This window comes from Theropithecus gelada, chromosome 14 (genome assembly GCF_003255815.1).
Source record: "Theropithecus gelada isolate Dixy chromosome 14, Tgel_1.0, whole genome shotgun sequence".
Lineage (NCBI taxonomy): Eukaryota > Metazoa > Chordata > Mammalia > Primates > Cercopithecidae > Theropithecus > Theropithecus gelada.
The window spans coordinates 56,624,574-56,649,910 of NC_037682.1; the positions used below are offsets into that span (position 1 = coordinate 56,624,574).

Consider the following 25,337-nt stretch of genomic DNA (forward strand, 5'->3'; position numbering starts at 1 on the left):
CCCTAAGCTAGAAAACTTGGAGCTGCCAGACCTTTCCTTCATACCTGGGAAGGACAGTCCCTGCCCCGTATCTTGGGGGGTCTGCCTTCAAAATGTGTCTATTTCTGCTTCCATGGCCAGCTTCAGCTCTTCCTTCTCCTTTAACTACCAAGTCCCATCTGTCCCCAGGCCCAGTCAATGACCCATCACACACTGTCTATCACATTCCTCTCCACTGCTATGCCTCTGTGAAGTCCTCCCCAACTTCCTATCCCAGCTGTTACTTGTTCCTTTATTTCATATAAATATTTGTCTTATGGTTGCTATCCTGCTATCTTTAAACAATTTACACACCTATCTCTGTCTTCTTCAGTAGACTGCAAGCTCCTTGAAGATAATTCATCCAGCCTTATTCATCTTCTATTCCTAGTACCCAGCAAAAAGCCTCAAATCAGGAAGGTGTTGGTGAATATCTGTTGTGATTGTTTTCTTATTCCAATCCCATCACCTGTGTCTGGGTCATTGGTAGCAGTCTCCTGTCTGGCCTCCTGGGCTGTGTCCTCATCAGGCTCCACCCTCACTCTCTCTGAAAGTATTTCACGTCACTTCGTCGCTTAAGCTGCCTGATGACTGCCTTCTGAACGCCATCTTGTTTAAATTTATCAGCTTAGTTTTCAAAGTTCCCTACTGCAAAACAAAGCAGCAAACATAAGAAGTCGTGTTTTCTCACTTCTGCTTGCCAGCAACATTTCACAATGCCCCTGACACTTACCGCGGGCAGCTCTTTCGCTCTTTGAAAAGAAGCTTTGAAGGGCAGGACAGAGTACACGCCCCTCTCCCTCTTCCATCCCGTCTCCTGCCTGAGTCGCTACATTCCTTAAAAGATAAATGACCCGAGTTTTGGCCTTTTCCTACATGTAAGATAACATCTGATGGGGTTAGCGATGATGCCTCTGTAATCTATAACCAGAATTACTCTCACACCCAAACCCTGATGTGAGTCTGCTTTCATGTGACTTCTAAGCAAGTTCAGGGTGATTTTGCACATGCTGAACCCATTTTCCCCAAACAGAAAATCACTCTTGCGAATGTATCCTTCTATCTTCTCTCTTGCTTCCTACCTAAACTGGAATATTCTTTTCCCCTCCTTCATTGAAATCCCTCTGTCTCATTCAAGAATCCTTCTTTCATTGCCAGAGACTTCATGGGTATTTTTTAACTTATTTTTCATTTGTTGAGACGGAGTCTCTCTCTGTCACCCAGGCTGGAGTGCAATGGCGTGATCTCGGCTCACTGCAACCTCTGACTCCCTGGTTCAAGCATTCTCCTGCCTCAGCCTCCCAAGTAGGTGGGATTACAGGCAAGAGCCACCACGCCCAGCTAATTTTTTGTATTTGTAGTAGAGATGGGGTTTCACCGTGTTAGCCAGGATTGTCTCGATCTCCTGACCTCGTGATCCACCTGCCTTGGCCTCCCAAAGTGCTGGGATTAGAGGTGTGAGCCACCGCACTCGGCCATGGGTCTTTCTCAGACTTTAACTTTGTGTGCCAAATAACTCGGCCTCGGTATACGGTCCTGGGCAGCAGTCATTCTCCTGACTATGAAGTGATACTCTGGGAGGGCAGTCATTAGCTAAGAAGCTTTTGGTTGCAAGTAAGAAACAGCCCAATTCAAAGTGGCATAATCAATTAGGGGAATTACTGGCTCACACAGCTGAGGCCTAGAGTAGCAGCACTGCCTGCAGGTAGGACTCAATACTGTCACCAAGAACCTATTTTCAGCTGGATGTGGGGGTGCACGTCTGTAGTCCGATCTCCTCGGAAGACTGAGGAAAAAGGATCCATTGAGTCCAGGAGTTTGAGGCCAGCCTGGGCAACCCTGTTTCAAAACCAACCAACCAACTCTCTATTTCCTGAGGTCTATCCTCTCTTTCTCTGGGAATAGCTTCAGTCTCCCCAAAAGGCTGTCAGAAGCTCTCAGAACTATCAGCTTTCTCCTTCAGGCATAGGAAGAAAGAGAAAGCCTATATCCCAGGATTCCCAACCGAAGTCTCCAGATTCCTGCTGATTGGAGAGGTTCAGGAACACGCCCCTGCCTAACCAACTTCTGGGGCCAGACGGGGATGGAAGGGGTGACTGACACCACTCTACTCCTGGAGGTGGTACCCTGGTCTCCCTATTCCCATGGATCTGCCCACTGTAACAGAACCTGGTAGAAGCGGGGTATGGATGTGGGGGACACCTCCAAACTTGCCTGCATACCAGGAACATAACCAGTGCGCAGTGACTGTCAGACGTCTCCAAATACGAGCCCCTCCCATGAGCGGAATCTGGATTTCTGTTCCTTTGTTGCCAGTGTCCACGCCTCTCCCTCCAAATGGTCACAACACCTCTGCTCCTCAAAGGAGTCCTGCCTGTTATAGACAAACAGGCCCACACCTTTGGTTATTTTGGTTTAGACTAGGGACAAATTCTACCCTAGAGTCCCCAAGCCGCCAGTGGCTCCCCCACCCCTGCCTCTAGTGTGTAAAGGGAGGAGGCCTTCAGTTTCGGTGGAGGAGGCTCCTCCCTCACAGGAGTCCCCTGGGATCCTTGAGGGCTTCCCACCACCGCTGACTCTTCTAGCAGTGGGGCAGCGTGAGTTTTGGAGAACTGAGGCTACGCTGGCCTTTCTCCCTCCCTCCTCCGCCTCTTCTCTCCAGAGGGAAACCTGGAGAACACCCCCTCCCCCATCACTTCCTGCCCCACCCCTGCCTCCAAAGGCCTCCTGTTGGCCTCTCTGCATGCTCAGTGCACTCACTGGCCACAGACGACAGCATCCCCAGGCTGCACCCACAGCAACCGGCATGGCAACCAGGAGTCGGTTGTGCTGAGGCCCTGAGCCCCAACTGTCAGAAGGGGCCTGAGGCTGAGGTGGAGGCTGGGAGTTTGGGGCTGTGGGTAAGTCCTTTTGGGGTCAGACCTGTGGACTTAGGCAGGGGCGGATCCTCACAGGGCTCTGGTGGGCTGCGGCGGTGCGGCTTGATCTTGGGCCCTGGTGGCAGCTGTCTCCTCTGAACGGAGCTAGAAAGAGGATAGACGGCTCTGAGAGCTCAGCTCACCTGGGGCCAGAACTAGCCTTGTAGGTGGCCGGGGAGGAGGAAGGAGGAAAAATACTAATGTAAATTGAGCTGCTGAATACGCCAGGTGCCTTCCATGAATTCTATCCTGAGTGTAACTGGAGGGCAGAGGTTAAGTGAGCACACAGCCAGCAGGTTGTGAGGGAGGATTTAAAGCTGGGCTGCTCTAAACTCACAGCTCTTGCTCTTCCAATCCCTTCCCTGTTTCCTGAGTGGAGGTTCCCAAAGCAGGTGACTCAAGGAGGAAACTGTGAGAGTTTGTGGGAGCAGGTGGGGCCGTGCATGGACTCAACTGTCCCCAGAGTCAGCTAACTGCAGAGCTGAGCCCTGCCTCGCCCAGGCGGCCACCGCTGGCTTTAAGCTGCAGCTCAGGGAGTGGTGGTGCCTATTCTCAGGTGGATCCTCTGAAGGCCATGGAATCCTCCACGGGGCCCAGGATGCCTTTGCTCAAATACTGCAGCGTGGCCACAAGCCTGAAGGCCCCTGGCTGGGACGGTGCTGCTCCACTGTGGGACCTTTCCTTCACCTACCCCTTTGCCCTCCAAGCACCCTGGCTCACCGGGCACAAGCCCCTCGCAAGGTACCTGTCTCTGCCCCTCTGGAGGAAGTGGGCGCCCCTTTCTTTTTTCCTTTGTTTTTGGCTGTTGGTGGTAGACCTTGGTGGAGAGACTTGCTTCCTGAGAAGGCGGAAGGGGTCTTCATTGTTTGGCTTATGATTGGTGTATCTGTGTGCAGTCTGTCATTCCAGCCTACACTGTGCTCCCAGAGCCCTCCAGGGTTGATCTGGCTTTAGCAGAGTTGCAGATGCTACAGTTGGCATGAGGGAGAGAAGGCAGTTAGGGATAGCCAGTTACCAAGTTTATAGCTCATTTTACCGTCAACAATGAGACTTGGCTGGGTGTAGTGGCTCACGCCTGTAATCCTAGCACTTTGGAAGGCCGAGGCAAGTGGATCACTTGAGGTCAGGAGTTCGAGACCAGTCTGACCAACATGGCAAAACCCTGTCTACTAAAAATACAAAAAAAAATTGGCTGGGCATGGTGGCTTACGCCTGTAATCCAAGCACTTTGGGAGGCCAAGGCGAGTGGATCACCCAAGGTCAGGAGTTCGAGATCAGCCTGGCCAAGATGGTGAAACCCCGTCTCAACTAAATATATAAAAATTAGCCAGGCATGGTGGCAGGTGCCTGTAATCCCAGCTACTCAGGAGGCTGAGGCAGAGAATTGCTTGAACCCAGAAGGTGGAAAGGTTGCAGTGAGCTGAGATTGTGCCATTGCACTCCAGCCTGGGCAACAGAGTGAGACTCTGTCTCAAAGAAAAAAAAAAATTAGCTGGGCGTGGTGGTGCATGCCTGTATTCCCAGCTACTTGGGAGGCTGAGGCAGGAGAATTGCTTGAACTCCGCAGGCAGAGGTTGCAGTGAGCCGAGACAGCGCCATTGCACTCGAGCCTAGGGAACAGAGCGAGACTCCATCTCAAACACAAAACAAAACCAAAAAATAAAAAAAATGAGACTTGCTCTGGCACCATAGGAGAAATCAGCTAAGGGGGGGTCTCCAGGTCCCTCTTCAGGTTCCCTCAGTACTCCTCCTTTGTCCAGGATTTTCCTAAATAGGATCCTCAGTCCGCTTTCTAAAGCATGGATACAAGAGGCCAAAGGCACCACAGCCTATATGCACACATGGAGCGTGTCAGCTCCAGGGACTCGCATTCCTGCTGCCTGATCCATTGTGCCCATGTTAGGGACATGCCAGCTTGAATGATCCTTAATGGCTCCCCTTCGTGATTCACCCGGTGGACCATCCTGTTCAAAGCTAGAGTTAAGCATTGGACTTTAGATGCCAACAAGCACAGGAGGGAGGCTGAGGGGGACTGAGGGTAGCTCAGCATGGGCCTGCAGGAGTTCCTCAGCACGAACACCATGGGTGCTGTGACAGCATGTTGATGACAGCAGGAGGCAGGCAGGCCCCCTTTGCATTCAGCCTTGCCCACAAAGTAAAATGGCTTCTTCAAAAACCCAAACCCTGACTCAACAACTCCCCTAGACCAACTGTCCCTGACCACAACATTATCCGGAACTAGCATCTCCTTTTTCTGTCCCACAACCCCTTAGCTCCTCTGGGTTGTCCCTGCCCAAACACTTCCTCATCTCTCTGACCCCACAGCATCAAGTGGCATTACAATTTCACACCCTTGGTATTACTACCCAAGCTTCCACGCCTCATCTTGGAATCCCACACGCCACCTTAAGATTTACCTTCCTGGCACTATATTTTTTTTTTTTGAGACGGAGTCTCACTGTGTTGCTCCGTCACTAGGCTGGAGTACAGTGGTGCAATCTTGGCTCACCACATCCTCTGCCTCCCGGGTTCAAGTGATTCTCCCGCCTCAGCCTCCTGAGTAGCTGAGATTACAGGCGCCCGCCACCACGCCCAGCTAATTTTTGTATTTTTAGTAGAGATGGGGTGTCACCATATTGTCCAGATGGTCTTGATCTCTTGACCCCATGATCCACCCACCTCGGCCTCCCAAAGTGCTGCGATTACAGGCGTGAGCCACTGCGCCTGGCCCCTGGCGCTCTTTTCTTTTTTCGATAGGGGGTCTCACCTTGTCACCCAGGCTGGAGTGCAGTAGTGTCATTTCAGCCCACTGCAATCTCTATCTCCCAGGTTCAAGCAATCCTCCTACATCAGCCTCCTGAGTAGCTGGGACCACAGGCTCATACTACCACACCCAGCTAATTTTTTTGTATTTTTGGTAGAGATGGGGTTTCACCATGTTGCCCAGGCTGGTCTTGAATTCCTGAGCTCAAGTGATCCATCCGCGTCAGCCTCCCAAAGTGCTAGGATTACAGGCGAGAGCCACACTTTTCCAGTCTGTTGTCTAGTGTAGGAACAAGCATTAATTAACTTGAATGTATCAAGGCAAATTACCTTTTGGTTGCCTTGAACCAACTCCCAATCCACCAAGGATGGTTCCCTTCACTGTCCTCTCCTACTGCCCCTCCCGGAGGTTTATCTTATCCTTCTGGAAGTCATAGATTGCCACTTTCCATGGGGATTTCTGTTCCACATGCCTTGTGTGCTGTGGTGCACCTCAGATGTACCTGAGAAACATGTTTCTTGGTGTGTTTAGGGCTTGTTACTCTCTATCCACTAATTCCATTTGCTTTTTTCCAGGCACACCTCTTCTTGCCCGTGTCTCCACATTGCCGACCCAGCATGGCAAGGGCCTGGCTGGCTGGGAAGAGCTGGAGATGCTGCCAACACATGGGTCCTGGCAAGAAGGGAAGCAGATGGCTTTTACTACTGGGCTCAAATAAAGGCTGCTCCTGAGGCAAGTCCCTGACCCTCAGTATCTCCCTGGCATGCTCCTCTGGGTGGCCCTGTCATACCTGACATGCCTTGGCTGTGTGCGTCTAGCAGGCTGGTTTTTTGGATAAGCACAGCTCTCTCATGGCCATGTTGTAGAAGTGAACATGTAATACCACTGAGTGCGTTAGTTTGCTAGGGCTACCTAACAAAGTGCCACAAACAGAGTGGCTTAAACCACAGAAATGTGTCATCTCCCATTTCTGGAGGCTGGAAGTCCAGGGCTTGGCAAGGTTGGTTCCTTCTGAGAGCTGTGAGGAAGAATCATTCCCATGCCCCGCTTCTGGCTTCTCATGGCTTGCTGGCAGGCTTTGGTGTTCCTCAGCTTATTGAGGCATCACCTTGATCTCTGCCTTTACCTTTACGGGGCTTTCTCCCTGAGTGTGTGTCTGCCCACATTTCCCCCTTTATAAGGACATCAATTACACGGGATTAGGGACCTGCCATATTCAGTCCTCATCTTAATTACATTTGCAATGACCCTATTCCCAAATAAGGTCACATTCTGGGGTCTAGGACTTCAACATATGAATTTGGCAGGGGGCAAGGCATGGTGGCTCACGCCTGTAATCCCAGCGTTTTGAGAGGTGGTGGTGGGACGATTGCTTGAGGCCAGGAGTTCAAGACCAGCCTGGGCAATATAGCGAGACCCTGTCTCTACAAAAAATTTAAAAATTAACAAGGCATGGTGGCACATGGCTGTACTTGGGAGGCTGAGGCAGGAGGATCACTTGAGCTCCAAACTGATGGCACCACTGCACTCCAGCCTGTGGGAGGAGGGTGGAGGTGGGGCACGGGACACAATTCAATGCATAACAGAGAAGAAAATGTACTTTAAAAGTACTTTGTTGAGGAAAATTCCGTGTGTTGAATGAACACCAGCCTAAGGGAAAGAGGAATGAGATGTGTTTGCTCACATGCATGGGTGTGTGCTGGTACACAGAGAAGCATACTCCTGCCATGCTGGGGGCCAGGCCTGGCCTGTACTTCAGTGGCTACTCACTTCTTTTTTTTTTTTTTTTTTTTCTTTTTTTCAGAGTCAGACTTACTTTGTGAATGTAGATTCATGAAGGGAAGACTAATGTAAATTCTTTAAAAATATGAATTTCAGAATTTCCAATCAAAAGTCAGTTTTTGGCCTGGTGTGGTGGTTCATGCCTATAATCCCAGCACTTTGGGAAGCCAAGAAGGGTGGATTACCTGAGGTCAGAAGTTCGAGACCAGCCTAGCCAATGTGGTGAAACTCGTCTCTACTAAATATACAAAAATTAGCCGAGCAAGGTGGTGGGCTCCTGTAGTCCCAGCTGCTTGGGAACCTGAGGCAAGAGAATCGCTTGAACCTAGGAGGCGGAGGTTGCAGTAAGCCAAGATCATGCCATTGCACTCTAGCCTGGGTGATGAGCGAAACTCCATCTGGGGGGGAAAAAAAAAGGTCAATTTTCAAGTAATATGTGAATTAAAATGAAATTCTAGCAAAACTTTGCTCGAATATAGTTTCTGTCCAGTGATTTGGTAAAAATAATTTATAACCAGTTTATTTCTCTTCTAAATCACAGAGTACTTGAAACAGCCTGTACTTTTAAGTAGCTGCATCACTGTTCTCTCACTTTTGCTATTCACTTGCTTAGCTAACCCTTTCCTCGTCGACTGTAAGGGCGGTGCTGAGGGCAGCTCTGTGGCCACAATCTCTCCTCGCCTACATGAGCCTCACAGGTGAACAACCATCCATCCCTGGTTGGTCTTGGACACAGGAGCGACGCTTCTTGGGGGTGCTGGAAGGAGGGGATCGCATTGAGAAAAGGTCCAGGGAGGACCCAGGTTATTCCTGGCAATTGCAGGTCAAAAATTTGGTAGGAGGAAAGAAAACCAGGCAAAGGAAGGGAATGGAAAGGGAGAGGCAAGAAGTGTTGCCCGAGGAAGAAAGAGATTCAGGGAAGCCCAACCGTGCCACACAGCCTGCCTATCTCAGCTATGACTGGCTTGAAAGAGCATCTGCCTTATCCCTTCTTTAGGTGCCTGTCACTGTTTGGAAGGCAGTCCCTGGGCCTGGTTTGGGGGCATCGTAGGGAACCTGGGTGCTCCCTCTTGTACTTTGTAATGCCAGTTCTTATTCTGAGTGTTTTCTTTCCCACAGCTGGAGAGACAGGGGGTCCTGCTTGTGGAATTTGAGGCTCCTCTTGTCGCAGGCCCAAAGCTGCCAGCCCAGCAGCAGAGAGTGGTCTTAGAAGAGGATGTCATTCCTCTCTCACCATCTGTAGGATACTCACTGAGACCAGGGGACAAGGTGCTGGCACTTTGGCAGCCAGGACAACAGCAGTATGGTCCTGGCACTGTTCTTTTGGGCTTGGAGATGAGAGATCTCCGGAGAGGTAAGAGAAGCTGCTCTGACTCATCAGTCCCCAGAAGGAGCCAGGCTATAATCAGGCCAGATGAGAGAGCCAAGGGTGTGTCTACAGCTTAGGGGTTTCTAAGGCATTAAGAAGATAATTTTTACCCCCTTGCCTGCTGCTTAATCTTGAGGCAGCAACAGATGCCTCAAGATGCACACTGTATCTTTCAGATTATAAAAAAAAAAAATTGTAATCAGGGTAAGTGGCCTAAAACTCTATGTCTATGTTGGTTAGCTAAACCATGGTTTAGCTACTCACGACCCAGCTCTCACCAGGTCCTCCAGGGACCGGACAGTCATCTTCTGCCGGGTCAGTCAGCACCACTGTAATTCAGAGAATGACAGAATGAGGCTTCTACTGAGAATGCATTTTGGTTTTGACAAGAAAAGTGAGCCCCTGCAGGCCACTGTAGTCCAGGAGGCAGGGAGGCTCAGGCAAGTCCTCGGGAAGTGGAGGTAAGTATGATGCAGGTGAAGGATGTTCCTGGCAGGCTCTCCACGGAGAGGTGCATGTGAGGAGCCAGGCAGCCAGAGCACAGGGGCCGGGCTGAAGCTCTGCCTTTGCCTGTGTGGATAGGAGAGGCTTTATCCCACGATTAGGAAGTGGAAGCTACTTGGGAGGCTGAGGCAGGAGGAGGGCTTGAGCCTGGGAGGTTGAGGCTGCAGTGAGCTATCACTGTGCCACTGCACTCCTGAACCAGACCCTGTCTCAAAAAAAAAAAGGTAATTGATAATTATAACAAAATTTTGCCATTTTTTGTTATATAGCATCAAAGGAAGAAGAAATCACTGTTCATTTCTGGAATGGCAGAGCCGCTAAAGTGCCCCTAGGTGGGGTCCAGTCGGTGTCCCTGGCCATCTGGAAGAAGGCTGTGGAGAGGCTGCACAAGTCTTTCACCAGGGAGCACCCCAGGCCCCTTCACTGGCCCCATGCTGCTCTCTGCTGGGGCCAATCACTGGGCGCATCACTAACGAGCTTCCTCCGGGCACTCCATTCCTGTGCCCTCTCTGCCACCCTCATGCCTGCTGCTAGCTGCTGTGCCAGGGCTGCCTCTGTGGCTGCCCCCCATGTGGCACCACTTGGTGGCCTCTAACCAGGACCTCAGAAGTCACAGCCAGAGAACTTCCAGAGTTGGAGCCCCCAGCACAGCTTTTGCCCCTGGAAGGTCCTAAAGGGGAAAAAGTAGCAACGCACGCTCCCCTGGCTGTTTCCTCCTCCTCCTCCTCCTCCCGTGAACAAGACGATGTGGAGAATGATCTGGAGATGGGCCCTCCCCAGAGACTGATGGTAAACAGTGCAGTCAACACAGATCCCATCCTTCTTGAGACTCCTTTGAGGCAGAGTGGCCTCTGCCAGCCTGAGTGGAGGTACTGGAGGAGAAACGGGCCTGAGCCACGCCCTGGGAAGCCAGGTATGCCAGGGGAGTGGGCTTGCCTTCTAAGGCAGGGGCTGGGGCCCTGGCTCCCTTCCCTCCCACATGTCCCTTAGGAAGCTGATGCACGTGTCTACTCTGTTGGGACTACAGTAATCCTTGGGAGTCTGGTCATGCTGAAGGGGAGTCTGGTCATGCTGAAGAGGAGGCTGTGGGAAAAGGGAAATAGCAAGTTTCCATTTCAGCTATGAGGCCCACAGGAGCAGAAGGATGAACTGATCTTTGTGCTAAGGTTGCATCCCTATTTAATACCTGCCTTTTTCTTTCTTCACTAGTCTCTACTGACAGGGCACTGCCATTGTCTGTTTTTAGCCCCCTCCTTTTTTCTTGGAGGCCTTGGTTTTTCTCTAGATGAACAGTACAAATGCCTCCTGGTGTTGATGAGAGTTGATGCACTGAAGCATAGAAACTGGTCTTAAGCATTGGTCATGAGGCCCCACTCTCCTGCTGGGCCCCTCAGTAAGTCAGCGGGGAGGACCTGGGCACTGTGATGTGCTTCTTATCCCTCATGGCCAACAGGAAAGCCGTGTCCTGTTGCTGCTGGCAGTCTGCAGCCAGCCCCACACTGTATCACCTCCAGCTGAGAACTGTGTGGCGGGCCCTGCTAGGTTCCAGGAGCCCATTCTATCTAAATTCCCAGTGGAGCCTAGAAAGAGCAGAAGCCTGTCAGAGCTGTGTGAAGGAGGTGGCCCTTGACAAGATTCTGGGGGTCCTGGGGTCACTGAACATATCTGGGGCAGGGAGGCTGTGAGGTGAAGGAACACCATTGCTAAGGGCTTAGATCTCTAGGCACTGCCCACACTGGGACCCGCTAGGGTTCCCTGGTTGAAACCATAGCCCTATTTCTAGCACAGTAACTGAGCCAGAAGGACTGCTTAACCCATGAGAGTTTTTTGTTGTTGTTGTTTGTTTTTTGTTTGTTTGTTTTTTTGAGGCAGTCTCACTCTGTTGCCCAGGCAGGAGTGCAGTGGCATGATTTTGGCTCACTGCAACCTCTGCCTCCCAGGTTTGAGTGATTCTCATGCCTCAGCCTCCCCAGTAGCTGGGATTATAGGTGCATGCCACCATGCCTGGCTAACTTTTGTATTTTTAGTGGAGATGGGGTTTTGCCATGTTGGCCAGGCAGGTCTCGAACCCCTGGCCCAAGTGATCTGCCTGCCTCGGCCTCCCAAAGTGCTGGGATTACAGGCATGAACCATCAAGCTGGCACCAATGAAGATTTCAATCTTGCTCCAGGGGTAACGACTTTATTAGTGTTCGGTTCCAGAAAGTTGAGAAATTGTTTGTAAAGAGCAGCTTTCCTGGTGACTCCTCTGAACCCCTGGGCTTTGGGAGGGGAGGGGTATGTCTGCTGCACTTGGATTTTATATGAGGATTTTTCCCCTATATCTCAGACCCAGCTGTGCTCGTCCTCCACTCTCCAGGAGGAAACTTTATATTGAAAATATAAAATGGGGAGGTGGGTCCCAGGCTTCTGTGAAATGGGTTACTCCAATCTTGCAATGGCAAGCCTTGGCAGCAGCCACTCAGAAATGGTGATTTCGCCGGGTGCAGTGGCTCACCCAGCACTTTGGGAGGCCAAAGCGGGGGCGGATCACTTGCAGTCAGGGGTTTGAGACCAGCCTGACCAACAAAGTGAAACCCCGTCTCTACTAAAAATACAAAAATTAGCCAGGCGCTGTGATGCACGTCTGTAATCCCAGCTAGTTGGGAGGCTGAGGTACCAGAATCAGTTGAACCCTGGAGGCAGAGGTTCCAGTGAGCCACTACATTCCAGCCTGGGTGACATAGTGAGACTCTGTCTCCAAAAAAAAAAAAAAAAGAAAGAAAGATATGCCAGTTTCTTTCTCCATTTGAAAGAAATGCAGCTATGGAGAATTTAGCATGCAAACACTAGAGTTTGGCACCATTTTCTTTATATTATCACTTGTAGAGAGGGCATAAAGAAAATGGTACCAAACTCTAGCATTTTCATGCTAAATTTTCCATAGCTCCCAATGCCTCTTGCTCCAGCAGAGCCTGGAGAAAGAAAAGCTGTACCTACCCAACAGAAAAGGGTCTGTGGGGAGCAACTGAGACAATACCAAGCCCAGCATAGGGGAGAGGGACAACCAGAGGGGCCATGGGGGCCAGAGATGCCCTAGGTACCACATCTGTGTTCCTATTGCTGTGGCTTGCTCCATAGCAATCTCTAGAAGGGTTCCAAACCTGATTAAGTCCAAACAAATTTCCCCTGGCCCTAAGTTTACACAGCTCTTACTGCTACTGCCCGAAGCCTACACCTACAGTCTCTCTCCATCACCACATTTAAACAGATCCACTCCAAAGTTATTTTCTCCCCTGAAATAAATTCTAATAATCGACTATAAAGAAGAGAACTATAGTATCTTCAGGTAGTTGGCCCAGCTTTCCCGTTAAATACTGGATCTTGTGTTATGCTCTAGGGAGAGTTCCTGGGGCTGACCCGTGAGCATCATCAGCATGTTCCCAAATATATAGAGAGCATGCCCGAGAGGGGGTGTGGAGACATGGCCATCCCCAGCCTTCACCACACACACGGGACTGCCTGTCACAGCTTACTAGTTAAGAGAAGCACAGAAAACCACATGTGGGTCAGGGCTGAAACAAGGCAAACACCAGCGCTTTGCTTTTCTCCCCTCCAGGTTTTGTATCTTTTAAAGGAAATATGCTGTTTTGCTTCTCCTAAACATGCTTGATGTTTAATCAGTTCCTGCTCTCAGGACTCGATATCCGTTCTGTCGAGTGCTGATGCTCGACACTCAATTTTGAGCTTTGCCTCTCACAAAAGCTCTTGCATAGGTTTCTCTGTCCTCCACACTTTCCCTTACTTTCAGTTACAGGCAGTGAGAGGTTACAGTTAGATTCTAACAGTCCTAGGGAGGCCAGATTGTCAGCTGCTGGCAGGGAGGTGCTTTCTGCCTCCTTTGCTTATAACTGAAACAGGATTCAATCTGTAGTTGTAAAAGAAACATAAAAAGCGTTCCTTCCCTTTTAGATTGGTCTGTTCCTCAGGAAGTCACATCTCCCATTATTTCTGTTTTGCCCTAATATATATATTTTTTTATTTTTAGAGACAAGGTCTCACTATGTCACCCAGGCTGGAGTGCAGTGGCATGATCATAGCTCACTACAGCCTCAAACTCCTGGGCTCAAGCAATCCTCCCGCCTCAGCCTCCCAAATAGTTGAGACTACAGGTGTGCACTAATGCACCCAGTTCAATTTCTTAAAACTTGTTTTTCCATCAGCTTGTAGTCTCTTCTTTATGGTCCATGTTATCAGTGATCAGTGAAGGTGTCGAAGCTCCTTTAACTGGTGGCAGTCAGTTACCTTTACTTGCCCTAATGGCAGTTTAGAAAACACATCCAATAACTTCTTCACTACTCCAAATCTTGGGTATCAGGTAATGTTTCCCAAAAGCATAAGGGCCAGAAATGATAAAAAATTTTTTCTCTAAAAATAGAAAACATTACATGGACACATTGCATGATGGTAAAATAGGCCAAGTGTAGTGGCTTACACCTGTAATCGCAACACTTTGGGAGGCTGAGGCTGGAGGATCGCTTGAGCCCAGGAGTTCAAGACCAGCTGGGCAACATAGCGAGACCCTGTTCCTATAAAAAACTAAAAAATTAGCTGAGCATGGTGGTGTGCGCTTGTGGTCCGAGCTACTGGGGGCTGTAGTGAAGAGGGGGTGGCAGGCGGGAGGATGGCTTGAGCCCGGGTGGTCGAGGCTGCTGTGAGCTATGATCATGCCACTGCATTCCAGCCTGGGTGATATAGCAAGACCCTGTCTCAAATACATAATAAATGAAAAGAAAACAATGCTGTGAGCTTACAGATACTTCAGTGATCCTTGTTTTAGTTCTACTTATCCCATCAAAATGGTGGCATATTCAACCTAAGTAATTGACTTTTGGGTTTAGGAACAAGATATTCCAACATCTGGAAAGAAGAAAAGGATCACAAACAGCAGAGAGCACAAACTGTAGTAGTGGGGACTACCACGGAGCTGGTCTTGAAGGCAACCAACACGAAGCCACCGCAGACCCCGCCAGGGGAAGCTGAACACAGAAAGCAGAGTCAGAGCCTTGCAATAGGTCCATGGAACAAGAATTCCCCTTAGACTGAGAGCCCTGAGGATCTAGGTAAAGCAGAATGGCTGGAAAGGGGCTTCCTAAGGACTTCTCACATGGGTCTTAGACTTTTTGGGTCACATCCGCTTTGAGAACAGTAAAACCTATGACCCCTTGTCCCAGAAAAATGTACATACCCTCAATTTTGCATGTAATTTCAGAATGCTTATGGAACTTATGAATTTAATCACAGGCTTCTTGGGGGTGCAAGGATCCCCATTTAAATGACCCTCTGTTCTATGGTATTGGGTAGGGGTCTGCTTTATTAGGCCCTCTGAATATGGAGTCTATTCCTCACTAACAATGGTAATATAGCTCTACTTAAAACTTCATTTCCATCATATAAAATACTGGCACCTTTCCCAAGTAAAGGTGGAAAGGTTTGTGTTCAAAACGAGAGAACCAGGCAATGAAACTGGGAGATGTCACAGTACTGCTGTGGCAGCTTCAAGACGTTTGGGACACAGCAATGATTTTTTTTTTTTTTTTTGAGACAGGATCTCACTCTGTCACTCAGGCTGGAACGCAGTGGCATAATCATGGCTCACTACAGCCTTGAACTCCTGGGCTGAAGTGAGCCTCCCATCTGAGTCTCCTGAGTAGCTAGGACCTGAGTAACTAGGCACATGCCACCACACCTGACTAAACTTTTTACTTTTTGTAGAGAGAGGGTCTCACTGTGTTGCCCAGGCTGGTCTTGATTACTGGGCTCAAGTGATTCTCCTGCCTTAACTTCCCAAAACGTTGGGATTACAGGTATGAGCCACCACACTCAGCACATCAATGACTTTTTAAAATCAGTGACTTTTGAATAAAATTACAGTCAGCATAACAATCCATGGATTTTTTCCCCTTTTATAGGTAAAGAATAAACGTGTATAACTTGAGGAGAGTTACACAGAGTGGCTGACAAGGCCTTCAACGGAAGGAGGCACAGGACAGGCCACAGGTAACAGTCAAATAAGCAGCAGTATCTCCACCCCACGAAGACCTCCCTGCAGATAAGCAGCAGGAAGGCACCTGTTGTGAGGGGTATAGGAGTGTGGGGTCCTGCCCTGGGGGTCCCTGCCAGGGCCCTGGTGAGACTGCTTTAAGATGCCTCTTCCACGGAAGAGAGGGTCAGCCTGCTTTGGGCAAATGTGTCCACAGCCACTCTGCCACCTTTCCATAAAGCCTCCTGTTGTACATGAGTGACATTTTTGTTTTACCTCTCAATAAAAATGAATTCTCTTCATTTCCAGTCTCTTTATTATCATAATTAACCTCTACTTGGAAAGCAAGCAGTAAAACCTGTTCAGAGAGCGAATCATATTACTTTCAGGCAAACAAGCATGGAGGACTTCTACACCTCCAGTTAAAAAAGGCACTAAAAAAGACAGACTCCAGTTCCTGGGAAGGCTGACCCAGTCAGCATTAAAAACAGGATTAATGTATAGCTATCAAGAGAATCATACAGTGGCTTTATTCTTACTACTTAAAAAAAGGTGATGTGAAGGCAGTGATGGTCAACATCACATAGGGAAGACCAGGTCCACACTTTGTCCAGAATCAACTGCTACCACATGAGTCTTCTTGGTTAAGTCATTTGAGCCCACAGTGACAGAATAGGTCCCTGGATATACTTCTATGTAGAGGTCCTTAGAAATGTTCTCAGCCTAGAAGGAAAAGAGGATATTAGCAGTTTAGAGATTTTATACCCCACTGCCACCATGGCCCCCCAGCAGGCTACCTGTGCATGCAGAGGTGTGATGGAATGAAGTGCTAATGTGGGAGACAGGTCCTGCTTTCAAGGCTCAGCCTGCTCACGTACAACACTGTCATTTTGGTAGGTCTCAGCCTTTCCTTATTTCTAGAACTGTGATAATACCTCACAAATAAGCATGTGAAAATGCTCTGTAAATGCTAAAGTGTTACAGGAACATGAAGGATTATAAAAAGAACACTCTACTTGGAGTTAGGCAGAGGGAAAGGCTAGAGGCCACTGTTTTGGGGATCAGAAGTAGATAGTGGCACTTAGCACAGATGAGCAGTAATGGCAAGGTAATCGGGAGTGATGAGAGCCATTCTTTTAAACTGTGCTTTGCTAAGTTCACTATTAGGAAGATGATAGGCATTTCTTTTGTCCTAAAGCTCAAAACAATTTGAGTGGATTCCATTTTGTCACTGAAGCAGCAATTCAGCTGGCTGACAAAACTTTCCCTTGGAGGACTGGTTCTCCCAGAGTACAAAACATTGGAAGCCAGAGTTAATGGAAAGATTTTTATTTAGAGCCGAACTGAGTACAATCAGTCTTCCAAGGGTAGACTTCACTCATGGCTGGGAGGCAGGTTACATCAGGTGTGCAGACAGAGGATGGGTCTCATTTCAAATGACAAAAGGACAAAGTCACAAACCAGAAAAGAGCCTGTAATTAAGGGCCAGATTGACAGCTGGGATGCCATTACATGTTTGCTTAATGCTGAGAAGGGGCCACAGGCAAAAGCTGTAGATTCCACTACCACACACAGGAAAAGCCAAACTACTGGCCAGCAAATTGCACTCAGAGGAATAAATGATCATGTTTACATTTTTATGAAATTTCCTCTATTCCTCCTACCTTGCAGATGGATTTGAAGCCAAGTTTTTCCAAAGCTGTTTAATGTTGTATTCTTGCATGCCTGTCCAGTTTCTGCAAAATTGGAAGTCTATAATCCTTTAACTGATGTAAATGTGTATAACAATGTCATTAACTATTTATTGGTTGTCAACCATGTAAATAGAAGTCACTTTTAGAAAATATGGTTGTATCAGAATTGCAGAAAGCCAAGGATGCTTCATTTGCACACAAGGAGACATAGAGGTAAGGGTGGCATGTGGCTGTAGAACTCCAACACTGTGGAACATCAGTATTACCAAAAGTCTGCAAGTGTTGAGAGGCGTCTAAGCCTTAACAACTTATATTTGTACTAGAAGCAGAATATTCTGAATTGTTAATAACTCTAGTATACTCCAAATCCTGACTAGTAGCAAACTGTATACAAACAAAAAGTAAGAAATGTATTGCGGCACCATGCTGGATGAAGTTCCTTTCCTCAGAATTCTAGTCCTTCCAAGTTCCAAAAAGGATCCCCTGGCTTCATGAACTAATGAGTACTTTACCTTAAAAATGAAAAACTCATTATATGTTTTTACAAAGAAACATTTTTGGAAAATGAGAACAAATGCCTTCAAATGTTGTGGAACCTGATCTCACCAAATGTGTATGTTTCGGAATTTCAGCAATGGTTTTCACTTTGTTAGCAGGAGGATCGTGCCCCTCCTGCTGCTTGAACAGATGGTGGAATTCCAGCAGGACCCAGTGCCAGCTCAGCTGAGCTGTAGGTAGGAACTGAGATGTGAATACTTCACATTCTTTCCAACCACAACTATGAGTTCAGGCACAAAGAGTATCCCTGAAGCTTTGAGTGAAGGAAGAATACCAAGAAAACCCAGTTTTACACTGAACCAAAATTTTGTGCACTCCCTTCTTAAGTGTAAGAACATCTCAACTTAAAAATACTATAGACCCAATTCAAATAGCCCTCTAAGAACCATGTCAACTGGTTCATGGAGTTGTAACGGTGGTGAAACCCAGTGCGTAAGCAGTTCCGTACTCACAGGCTGGGATGCCTCTGGAGCACACTCTGATATTTGATAGATGCCTCCAGGACCAAGGGATGTCTTTTTTCTGTCTTTTCTCTGAAGAGACAAGTAGAACACTGATTTGTGCCCAAACTTTCACTTTTGGATTGTAAAGAGAAGTTTTCTTCTACCTTATGAGGAGTTAGTAATTGTTCTGTCAGCTTTTTCTAAGTTGTCATCTAAGTCATTAAGGCATTTTTAAGTGAATTCTGTAAGGTATTTTTAGTCAGATGTTTATTATAATTTTCATCCTTACATGGGCTTTGGAATCAGACACACCTGAGTTTAAGTCCTATCTCTGCTATTTACTAAGAGAGATTAACTTCTCTTGAGCCTTGGTTTTCCAGTCTGTAACATGGGACTCTCGGATTGCAGGGAAAATTTAAAATGCAAAAGTGACACTTAGGCTCTCAATACATTCTCTTCTGTGCTTCTTCTAGGAGTAGGGGTGGTCCTAGAAGGCAACAGGCTGACTGATAAAGCCAATTTCCCTTAGAGGGAACTTACATTTTAAAAGGAGAGTTGGGAATGACTCTTCCCCACATGTACCTAAGTGCACCCTTTAGGGTCAGGTGCACTTAGGTGAGAGTTCAGGCTAGGCCAGAAAAGGGGGCTCAGGACTCAAGCTCTGGCACCACTACTCACCTCCCAGGCCAGGGGAGGCGTGTGGGAGGTGCTTCAAGTGTACACTCAGCCCTTGCTCATGTCCCTGTGTCCACTCTCCCATCCTTGTCCTAAACTTCCTCCCTCTAACACCCCAAAATGGCTGACAGACCAAAGAAGTCAAGAATCCAACTTAGACTCCGGAATCGACTCTGGACTTCAGTTTGCTATCTTTGAGTACAAGCAGGTAGTTTAAAACAAAAGCAAAAACCTAGTCTCCTCAGAAACCACCACCACCACCACCACCTCCTCCTTTGAATCAGTTCAATAAACAGAATCTTTGGCTTCCCCAGAATGATATGTGGTAAAAGGTAAGTTTGTAGTGAGAGGCCCGTAATTGTTACTACCTTTACAAAAAAGTATTTTGTTAAACGAGACCCCCGTCACCACACTTCCCTTGTACTTTCTTTTTAAAAATTATGAAAGACATGGGCCAGGCACGGTGGCTGACGCCTGTAATCCTAGCAGTTTGGGAGGCTGAGGCAGGCAGATCACCTGAGATCAGGAGTTCGAGACCAGCCTGGCCAACACAGTGAAACTCTGTCTCTATTAAAAATACAAAAATGGGCCGGACGTGGTGGCTCATGCCTGTAATCCCAGCACCCTTGGGAGGCCGAGGTGGGCAGATCACAAGGTCAGGAGATCAAGACCATCCTGGCTAACACGGTGGAAGCCTGTTTCCACTAAAAATACAAAAAATTAGCCAGGCGTGGTGGCTGGCACCTGTAGTCCCAGCTACTCGGGAGGCTGAGGCAGGAGAATGGCATGAACCCAGGAGGCGGAGCTTGCAGTGAACCGAGATTATGCCACTGCACTCCAGCCTTGGGCAACAGAGCGAGACTCCGTCTCAACAACAAAAAAAAGAAAAATACAAAAATTAGCTGGGTGTGGTGGCAGGTGCCCGTAGTCCCAGCTACTTGGGAGGCTGAGGCAGGAGAATTGTCTGAACCTGGGAGGCAGAGGTTGCAGTGAGCCACAATTGTACCACTGCACTCCACGCTGGGTGACAGTGAGACTCCCTCTCAAAAAAAATAAAAATAAAAATAAAAAATTACCAAAGACATGACAGTTATGACCTTACAGTAAAAAATGTAATTATTAAAAATCTTTTCCCCCAGCCTGGGCAACATGGCAAAACTCCATCTCTATTAAAAACATTAAAAATTAGCTGGGTGTGGTGGCATGCACCTGTAGTCCCAGCTACTTGGGAGGCTGAGGTGGGAGGATCACCTGAGCCCAGGAAGTCAAGGCTGCAGTAAGCCACGATTGCTCCACTGCACTCTAGCCTGGGTGACAGAGTAAGACCCTGTCTCAAAAAAAAAAAAAAAAAAAAAAAAAAAAATCCTATCCCTAGATGTAGAAGAGGATATTTGGAGCTCTTTTTAAAAAAAAATACAGAAAGGGTCTATGTTGCCCAGAATAGAGTGCAGGGGATAGTCACAGGGGCAATCATTGCATGCAACATGTTCCAGGCTTGGAAGCTCTTTTCTTTAAACCTGGCCGAGAATCCCATGGCCCAGGACTGCAGGTTCACCTAAAGATCCTACAGTGGCATCAATCTTATATTTTTGACAACCTCCTATTTCATGTTCATTGCTGTAAGTTCTCTAAGGTTATGAATTTATACATTTCTGTTAAGCCCTGTAATGCCAAGTCACACTGGCATCCAGTAACACAAAGTCTAGCAAGGGCTCTTGAATATAGGGTGTCATATCTTGGTAGACTGAAGGCATGGTGCCGGATAGTTGAGTACACTTACCTGACCATTCCCTATGTCCGAGCACATGTACAGCTTCGACTTGCCTCTGTGATAACGATAGACATGGGTTGCCCCTCCTTCCTCTGGCACAGATGAATAATACTTCTAGAGAAGTAATGTCAAAGATGTTAGCTAACCAAATTGTCTTGTCAAATTTTCAAAAAACCCTGATATTTGGGCAAAGTACAGTTGAGGAGGGAGGCAAGAGAGCAAAGGTGAATTACCTGCCCTCTTGACAGGCCTCTGAAGTCATGCAACAAACGTTAGCCCACCCAAAGTGGCTGCAGAGAAAGAAATGCATTTGGCATCCTCGTGCTGCCACCTGCTGCCTCTGTAGGGCAAGAACGCTGGCTAACTAAGGTGGGCAGGACCATGCTCTCTGCCAGGTTAAACAAATTTCACATCTTTGCCCCCATGTCCAATGCACATATCCTTTCATTTCCTCCCCTAAAAAATGTGGATGAACAGTTCCATGTTTATTGTCTAAGTGTCAGACAAGGACATGGGAAGAGACGGGTACATTTTCTTGAAATTTAGAAACACAGCAGGAAATGAAACATAAACCCAAGAGCTCTGCAGCCCTTTTCTCTGTGCTTCCCGTGCGCAGGGGAGTGGAGGGAGAAGTCTCTAATTTAAGAAGAATCTTCCAAAAGATCGGAAAACAGTTACATGTCTCTTGTCTGCTTCCTTCCTCCCCCTCAAAGTTAGCCTTAGACTTGCCCTTGATAATGACTAATGATGAGGACATCACAGCTCTGCTTGTTTTGAACAGAGGGTAGGGACACTGTCTAAAACACATGTGACCAGAAGAATGAGAAGCCGGGGAAAGCACTTGAGGACACAGACCTAAAGATGTGTTTTAGTAGCTGCTTCAGACTGTGGAGGCAAACCCAGTACACAATTCTTAATTCTATCTCTAGAAAGCCAAGGGGTTCTGAGGCTCCATTTCATAACAGAGACTTGAACTGAAGCATGAACAGAAAACCAAAATGAAGAACAGCAATTTGCTAAACCTTAAATGAAAGACAAATATTATTGCTTTTACTGAACCATGAACCAAGGGTTTAATCACTTTACAGTAGAGCTGAAGCTATTGATTTTTCTAAAACCACTGAACAATACAAATAAGATAAAAATATTCCCTGAACTATTCCTCACTGGTTAAAGTCCTATTCTTGGAGTCAGGGATTCTTACAAAAGATGTAGAAAGATTAGAGTGTTTTGAGATCTTAACATATGAAACTGAAAAGCAGGGCAGAAACAAGGTATTCTCTTCCATCTCCCTTGTGGATCAGCCTCCTTACAACCATGTAGGACTCACGAAGTGTTAAGGCTGCATGAGGCCAGAGTCTGCTGTAATTCCTAGAAGACAGCGCCTTCCATGCAGGTAATTTCCTTGAATGTTTTCTGGCCTGCCTTCAACCTTCCCTGAGTATCGAAAGATGACTTGGCTGGTTATGGTGGCTCATGCCTGTAATCCCAACACTTTGGGAGGCCAAGGTGTGCAGATCACTTGAGGACAGGGGTTCGAGAGCAGCCTGGCCAACATGGTGAAGCCCTGTCTCTACCAAAAATACAAAAATTAGCCAGGCATGGTGGCACACGCCTGTAGTCCCAGCTACTGGGGAAGCTGAGGCAGGAAACTTGCTTGAACCAGGAGGCCAGGAGGCAGGGGTTGCAGTAAGCCAAGATTGAGCCACTGCACTCCAGCCTGGGTGATGGAGTGAGACTGTCTCAATTAAAAAAAAAAAAAAAAAAAAGGCCAGGTGCGGTGGCTCCTGTCTGTAATCACAGCACTTTGGGAGGCAGAGGTGGGCGGATCATGAGGTCAGGAGATCGAGACCATCCTGGCTAACACAGTGAAACCCTGTCTCTACTGAAAATTACAAAAAAGAAAAAAAAAATTTGCTGGGCGTGGTGGCAGGCGCCTGTAGTCCCAGCTACTAGGAAGGGTAAGGCAGGAGAATGGCATGAACCCAGGAGGTGGAGCTTGAAGCGAGCCGAGACTGCGCCACTGAGACTGCGCCACTGCACTCCAGCCTGGGTGACAGAGCAAGACTCTGTCTCAAAAAAAATAAAATAAAATAAAAATAAAATAAAATAAAAATAAATAAACCCTAATATTTAACTTACTTGCTACGGAATTCAGCAAATAAGCTATTTTTCCCCCCACCAGACTGAAAGATCACTGAGGGCAGAAGACCTTTTCTGACTTTTCATAGCTATATTGTCAACTACAGAGTTAGGCATTCAATAAACATTTGTTGAGTGAATTCTAACTTGGATTTACCCCCTGGTTTAAGTCCTTGACTGTTTACAATCTGACCATGAAGGCTGGGCAGGAGAAACAGGTAGTCTCCAGATTCTCCCTAAATTCCAGAAGGATCCCCATTGTGGTCCATCAGCAGGTGATGGGACATAGCTTTGGTTCACACCAACTTACCCCACACTGACTTGAAGTATAGTCCATGAATTCAGCCATTGTTCTGAAGGAAGCACTAAGGGTTGGGGGCCTCTCTTCTCTCTATTTGAATAAATGGCACGTCACAGGTTAGATCTAGGATTCCCTACTGGAGAATAAAGCCATTTCGGAAATAGCCTCCTTTTTACTTTTCGAAAGGCTCTGCAAGTTTATGTCAGAAAGAACGATGTTACTGAGAAAGAATTCCAACCCTAAAAGATAGACATGCAATTTATCCAGGACCTAAGAGATAGGTTTGCAGGCTTTCCAGGCTTTCCTCTATTATCAGATGACAGCTGTAAGTTTTTTGTTTTGTTTTTTTTTGAGACGGAGGTTTCGCTGTTGTTGCCCAGGCTGGAGTGCAATGGCACGATCTCGGCTCACCGCAACCTCCGCCTCTCAGATTCAAGCGATTCTCCTGCCTTAGCCTCTCTAGTACCTGGGATTACAGGAATGCGCCACCATGCCCGGCTAATTTTGTATTTTTAGTAGAGACGGGGTTTCTCCATGTTGGTCAGGCGGTCTCGAACTCCCGACCTCAGGTGATCCGCCGCCTCGGCCTCCCAAAGTTCTGGGATTACAGGCGTGAGCCACCGCGCCCGGCCTTTTTTTTTTTTTTTTTTAAGTAATCAACCAGGGCTGAACACTACCGTTATTCTACAGCTACCCAACAAGAAGCTGTCAAATATAAAGAGTTTTGAAAGGACTTTTCCATTCATTGTCCTGATCCTTTCCAGCTTCCGCTAAGGGGAGGTTTCCTCAGGTGCTTCTGCGCTGCGCGCCCCAGGCTCCCAGCGGGCTACCGCGGTGCCAATGACTGGGGCGGTCCCCGGCACGGCGACCCTCACCTCTCCCGGGAAAACGCGCTGCGGGCCGGCTGCCGGCTGTCTCTCTAGGTGGGGCGCCTCCCGGGCAAGGACCCCCATGCAGCCTTTGGGACGCTCCAGGGCATGCCAGTCCACCGCCCTCCTCTTGGCCCGCTCCAGCACTTCTAGAGCCAGCCTTGCTGAACGCTGCAGGGAACGTCGGTCCACCCCATTCAGCGCTGCGGCCGCCAAACAGTTGTCCATGGCTCCCTAAGTGGGCACATAACGTACAAACGCCGGCGGTTCAGCTGGGCCGCCGCAACCCTGCTCCAAATTCGGGTGGGAGCCCCAGCCTCGACCTCCCTGGAGACCACCGCTCCTGGTCCGCCCCCAACGCAAACTCCAGCGGGAGCCTAGCCAGGACGAGGCCTAGCGCGCCCACCCCTTCCATTTCCATCTGCCCCTTCCGCTACTTAGGGAACCCCCTCACCCGGCTCACTCGTCAAGGCGCATGCGCGCAGCGCTATCCTAGGAAGCGGGACGAGGCCTGGCGCTCCCGGCGGCGCCGGCGCAGTAGGGCCATTGGCGGAAGGCGCGAGAGGCGGGGCGGCGCGGCGGCGGGGCTGCCAAACACGCCTTCTGCGCCGCGGCCGTGGCGTCTGCGCGCGGGTTGCCTTGTTAACTGTTGAGCGCTGGAGGCGGGGCGCCGGTAGCTGGGAGCCGGGAGCCGGGGGCCGGGGGCTGGGGACCGAGTTGAGCCAGCCTCCCAGGACGTCTGTCCGCGCTGTCGGAGGAATCCCTGGGTGTGGGGCTGGCCCTTAGAGGACTACTGCACTGCTTAACTTGATGGACCTGGGGTATAAAGGCAGGTGGTCTCCTGTTGGGCCAAAAAATTATGGGGTACCAGCTAGGTAGGCAACATCGCGAGAACCCGTGTCCACACAAACACACACACACACTCTCACTCACTCTAACCAGGAGTGGTTATGGGGTACCAACTAGGTAGGCAACATAGCGAGAACCTGTGTCCACACACACACACAGTAGGAGTGGTGGCGCGCATCTGTAGTCCCAGCTACTCGGGAGGGTCGAGGTGGGAGGATCGCTTGAACCCGGGAAGCGGAGGTTGCAGTGAGACGAGATCGCGCCACTGCACTCCAGCCTGGGCGACAGAGCGAGACTCCGTCTCAAAAACATCATGGGGAACAAGGCAAGTGCCTCCAGCGCCTCTTTCTGCTTGGTCTACATTTTGGGGTGTCGCTACTTTTGTTTGAGGAGGTGATTAGGCCAAACTGTGTGGCTGCCAAGGTGGCCTTTGGAGAAGGGAACAGCTCGGGATGGAGGCGAGACGGAGGCGGGGTTGTCTGCAGATGTTCCTGGCCCCCAGGGCAGAGGGCGCCTGAGGAGTTGTAGGGTCTCTTATAATCTCTTACTGCAGCTTTCTCGCCCCTCCAGGGTTAAGTACGGATTCACACATTTTTGGAGACCTGTTCTCTTGGGGTCTGACTCCATCTTCCAGGAAGGCTGCATCATGTTTAAGTAAG

The 25,337-nt window shown here is 48.6% G+C and overlaps 2 protein-coding genes across 7 annotated transcripts; one reads left to right on the plus strand and one right to left on the minus strand.

The window, feature by feature from the left end:
• Positions 1 to 2,836: 2,836 nt before the first annotated feature.
• C14H11orf16 (chromosome 14 C11orf16 homolog) lies at positions 2,837 to 15,678 on the plus strand. The gene is given in 8 exon segments (XM_025356549.1): positions 2,837 to 2,918; positions 3,493 to 3,677; positions 6,276 to 6,432; positions 8,602 to 8,836; positions 9,625 to 9,780; positions 9,783 to 10,268; positions 14,235 to 14,456; positions 15,306 to 15,678. Coding segments are annotated over 6 exon segments (1,401 nt in total). The 5' UTR covers positions 2,837 to 2,918; positions 3,493 to 3,510; the 3' UTR covers positions 14,435 to 14,456; positions 15,306 to 15,678.
• A 200-nt stretch (positions 15,679 to 15,878) lies between these two features.
• AKIP1 (A-kinase interacting protein 1) lies at positions 15,879 to 24,367 on the minus strand. 6 transcript variants are annotated; one of them, XM_025356550.1, is made up of 6 exons: positions 24,284 to 24,367; positions 23,836 to 24,063; positions 22,970 to 23,050; positions 20,527 to 20,631; positions 18,081 to 18,161; positions 15,884 to 16,099 (listed from the first exon to the last, which is right to left on the minus strand). In XM_025356550.1, the coding sequence occupies exons 2-6, from the start codon at positions 24,055 to 24,057 to the stop codon at positions 15,956 to 15,958; spliced, it is 633 nt and encodes a 210-aa protein (XP_025212335.1). In that variant the 5' UTR covers positions 24,058 to 24,063; positions 24,284 to 24,367; the 3' UTR covers positions 15,884 to 15,955. The 6 variants fall into 6 exon arrangements, with proteins under 6 accessions (XP_025212338.1, XP_025212337.1, XP_025212335.1 ...); XM_025356553.1 differs by lacking the exon at positions 22,970 to 23,050 and having other exon boundaries at positions 15,879 to 16,099; XM_025356551.1 differs by having other exon boundaries at positions 23,836 to 24,313.
• Positions 24,368 to 25,337: the final 970 nt, after the last annotated feature.

Coding starts and splice junctions, on each gene's coding strand:
- AKIP1 (XM_025356550.1), bottom strand. CDS start 24,057: ATGGACAACTGTTTGGCGGCCGCAGCGCTGAATGGGGTGGACCGACGT. Junction 23,051..23,835: donor AGCGCGTTTTCCCGGGAGAG/GTGAGGGTCGCC, acceptor TTATTCAAATAG/AGAGAAGAGAGGCCCCCAAC. Junction 20,632..22,969: donor ATACTTCAAGTCAGTGTGGG/GTAAGTTGGTGT, acceptor TTACTTCTCTAG/AAGTATTATTCATCTGTGCC.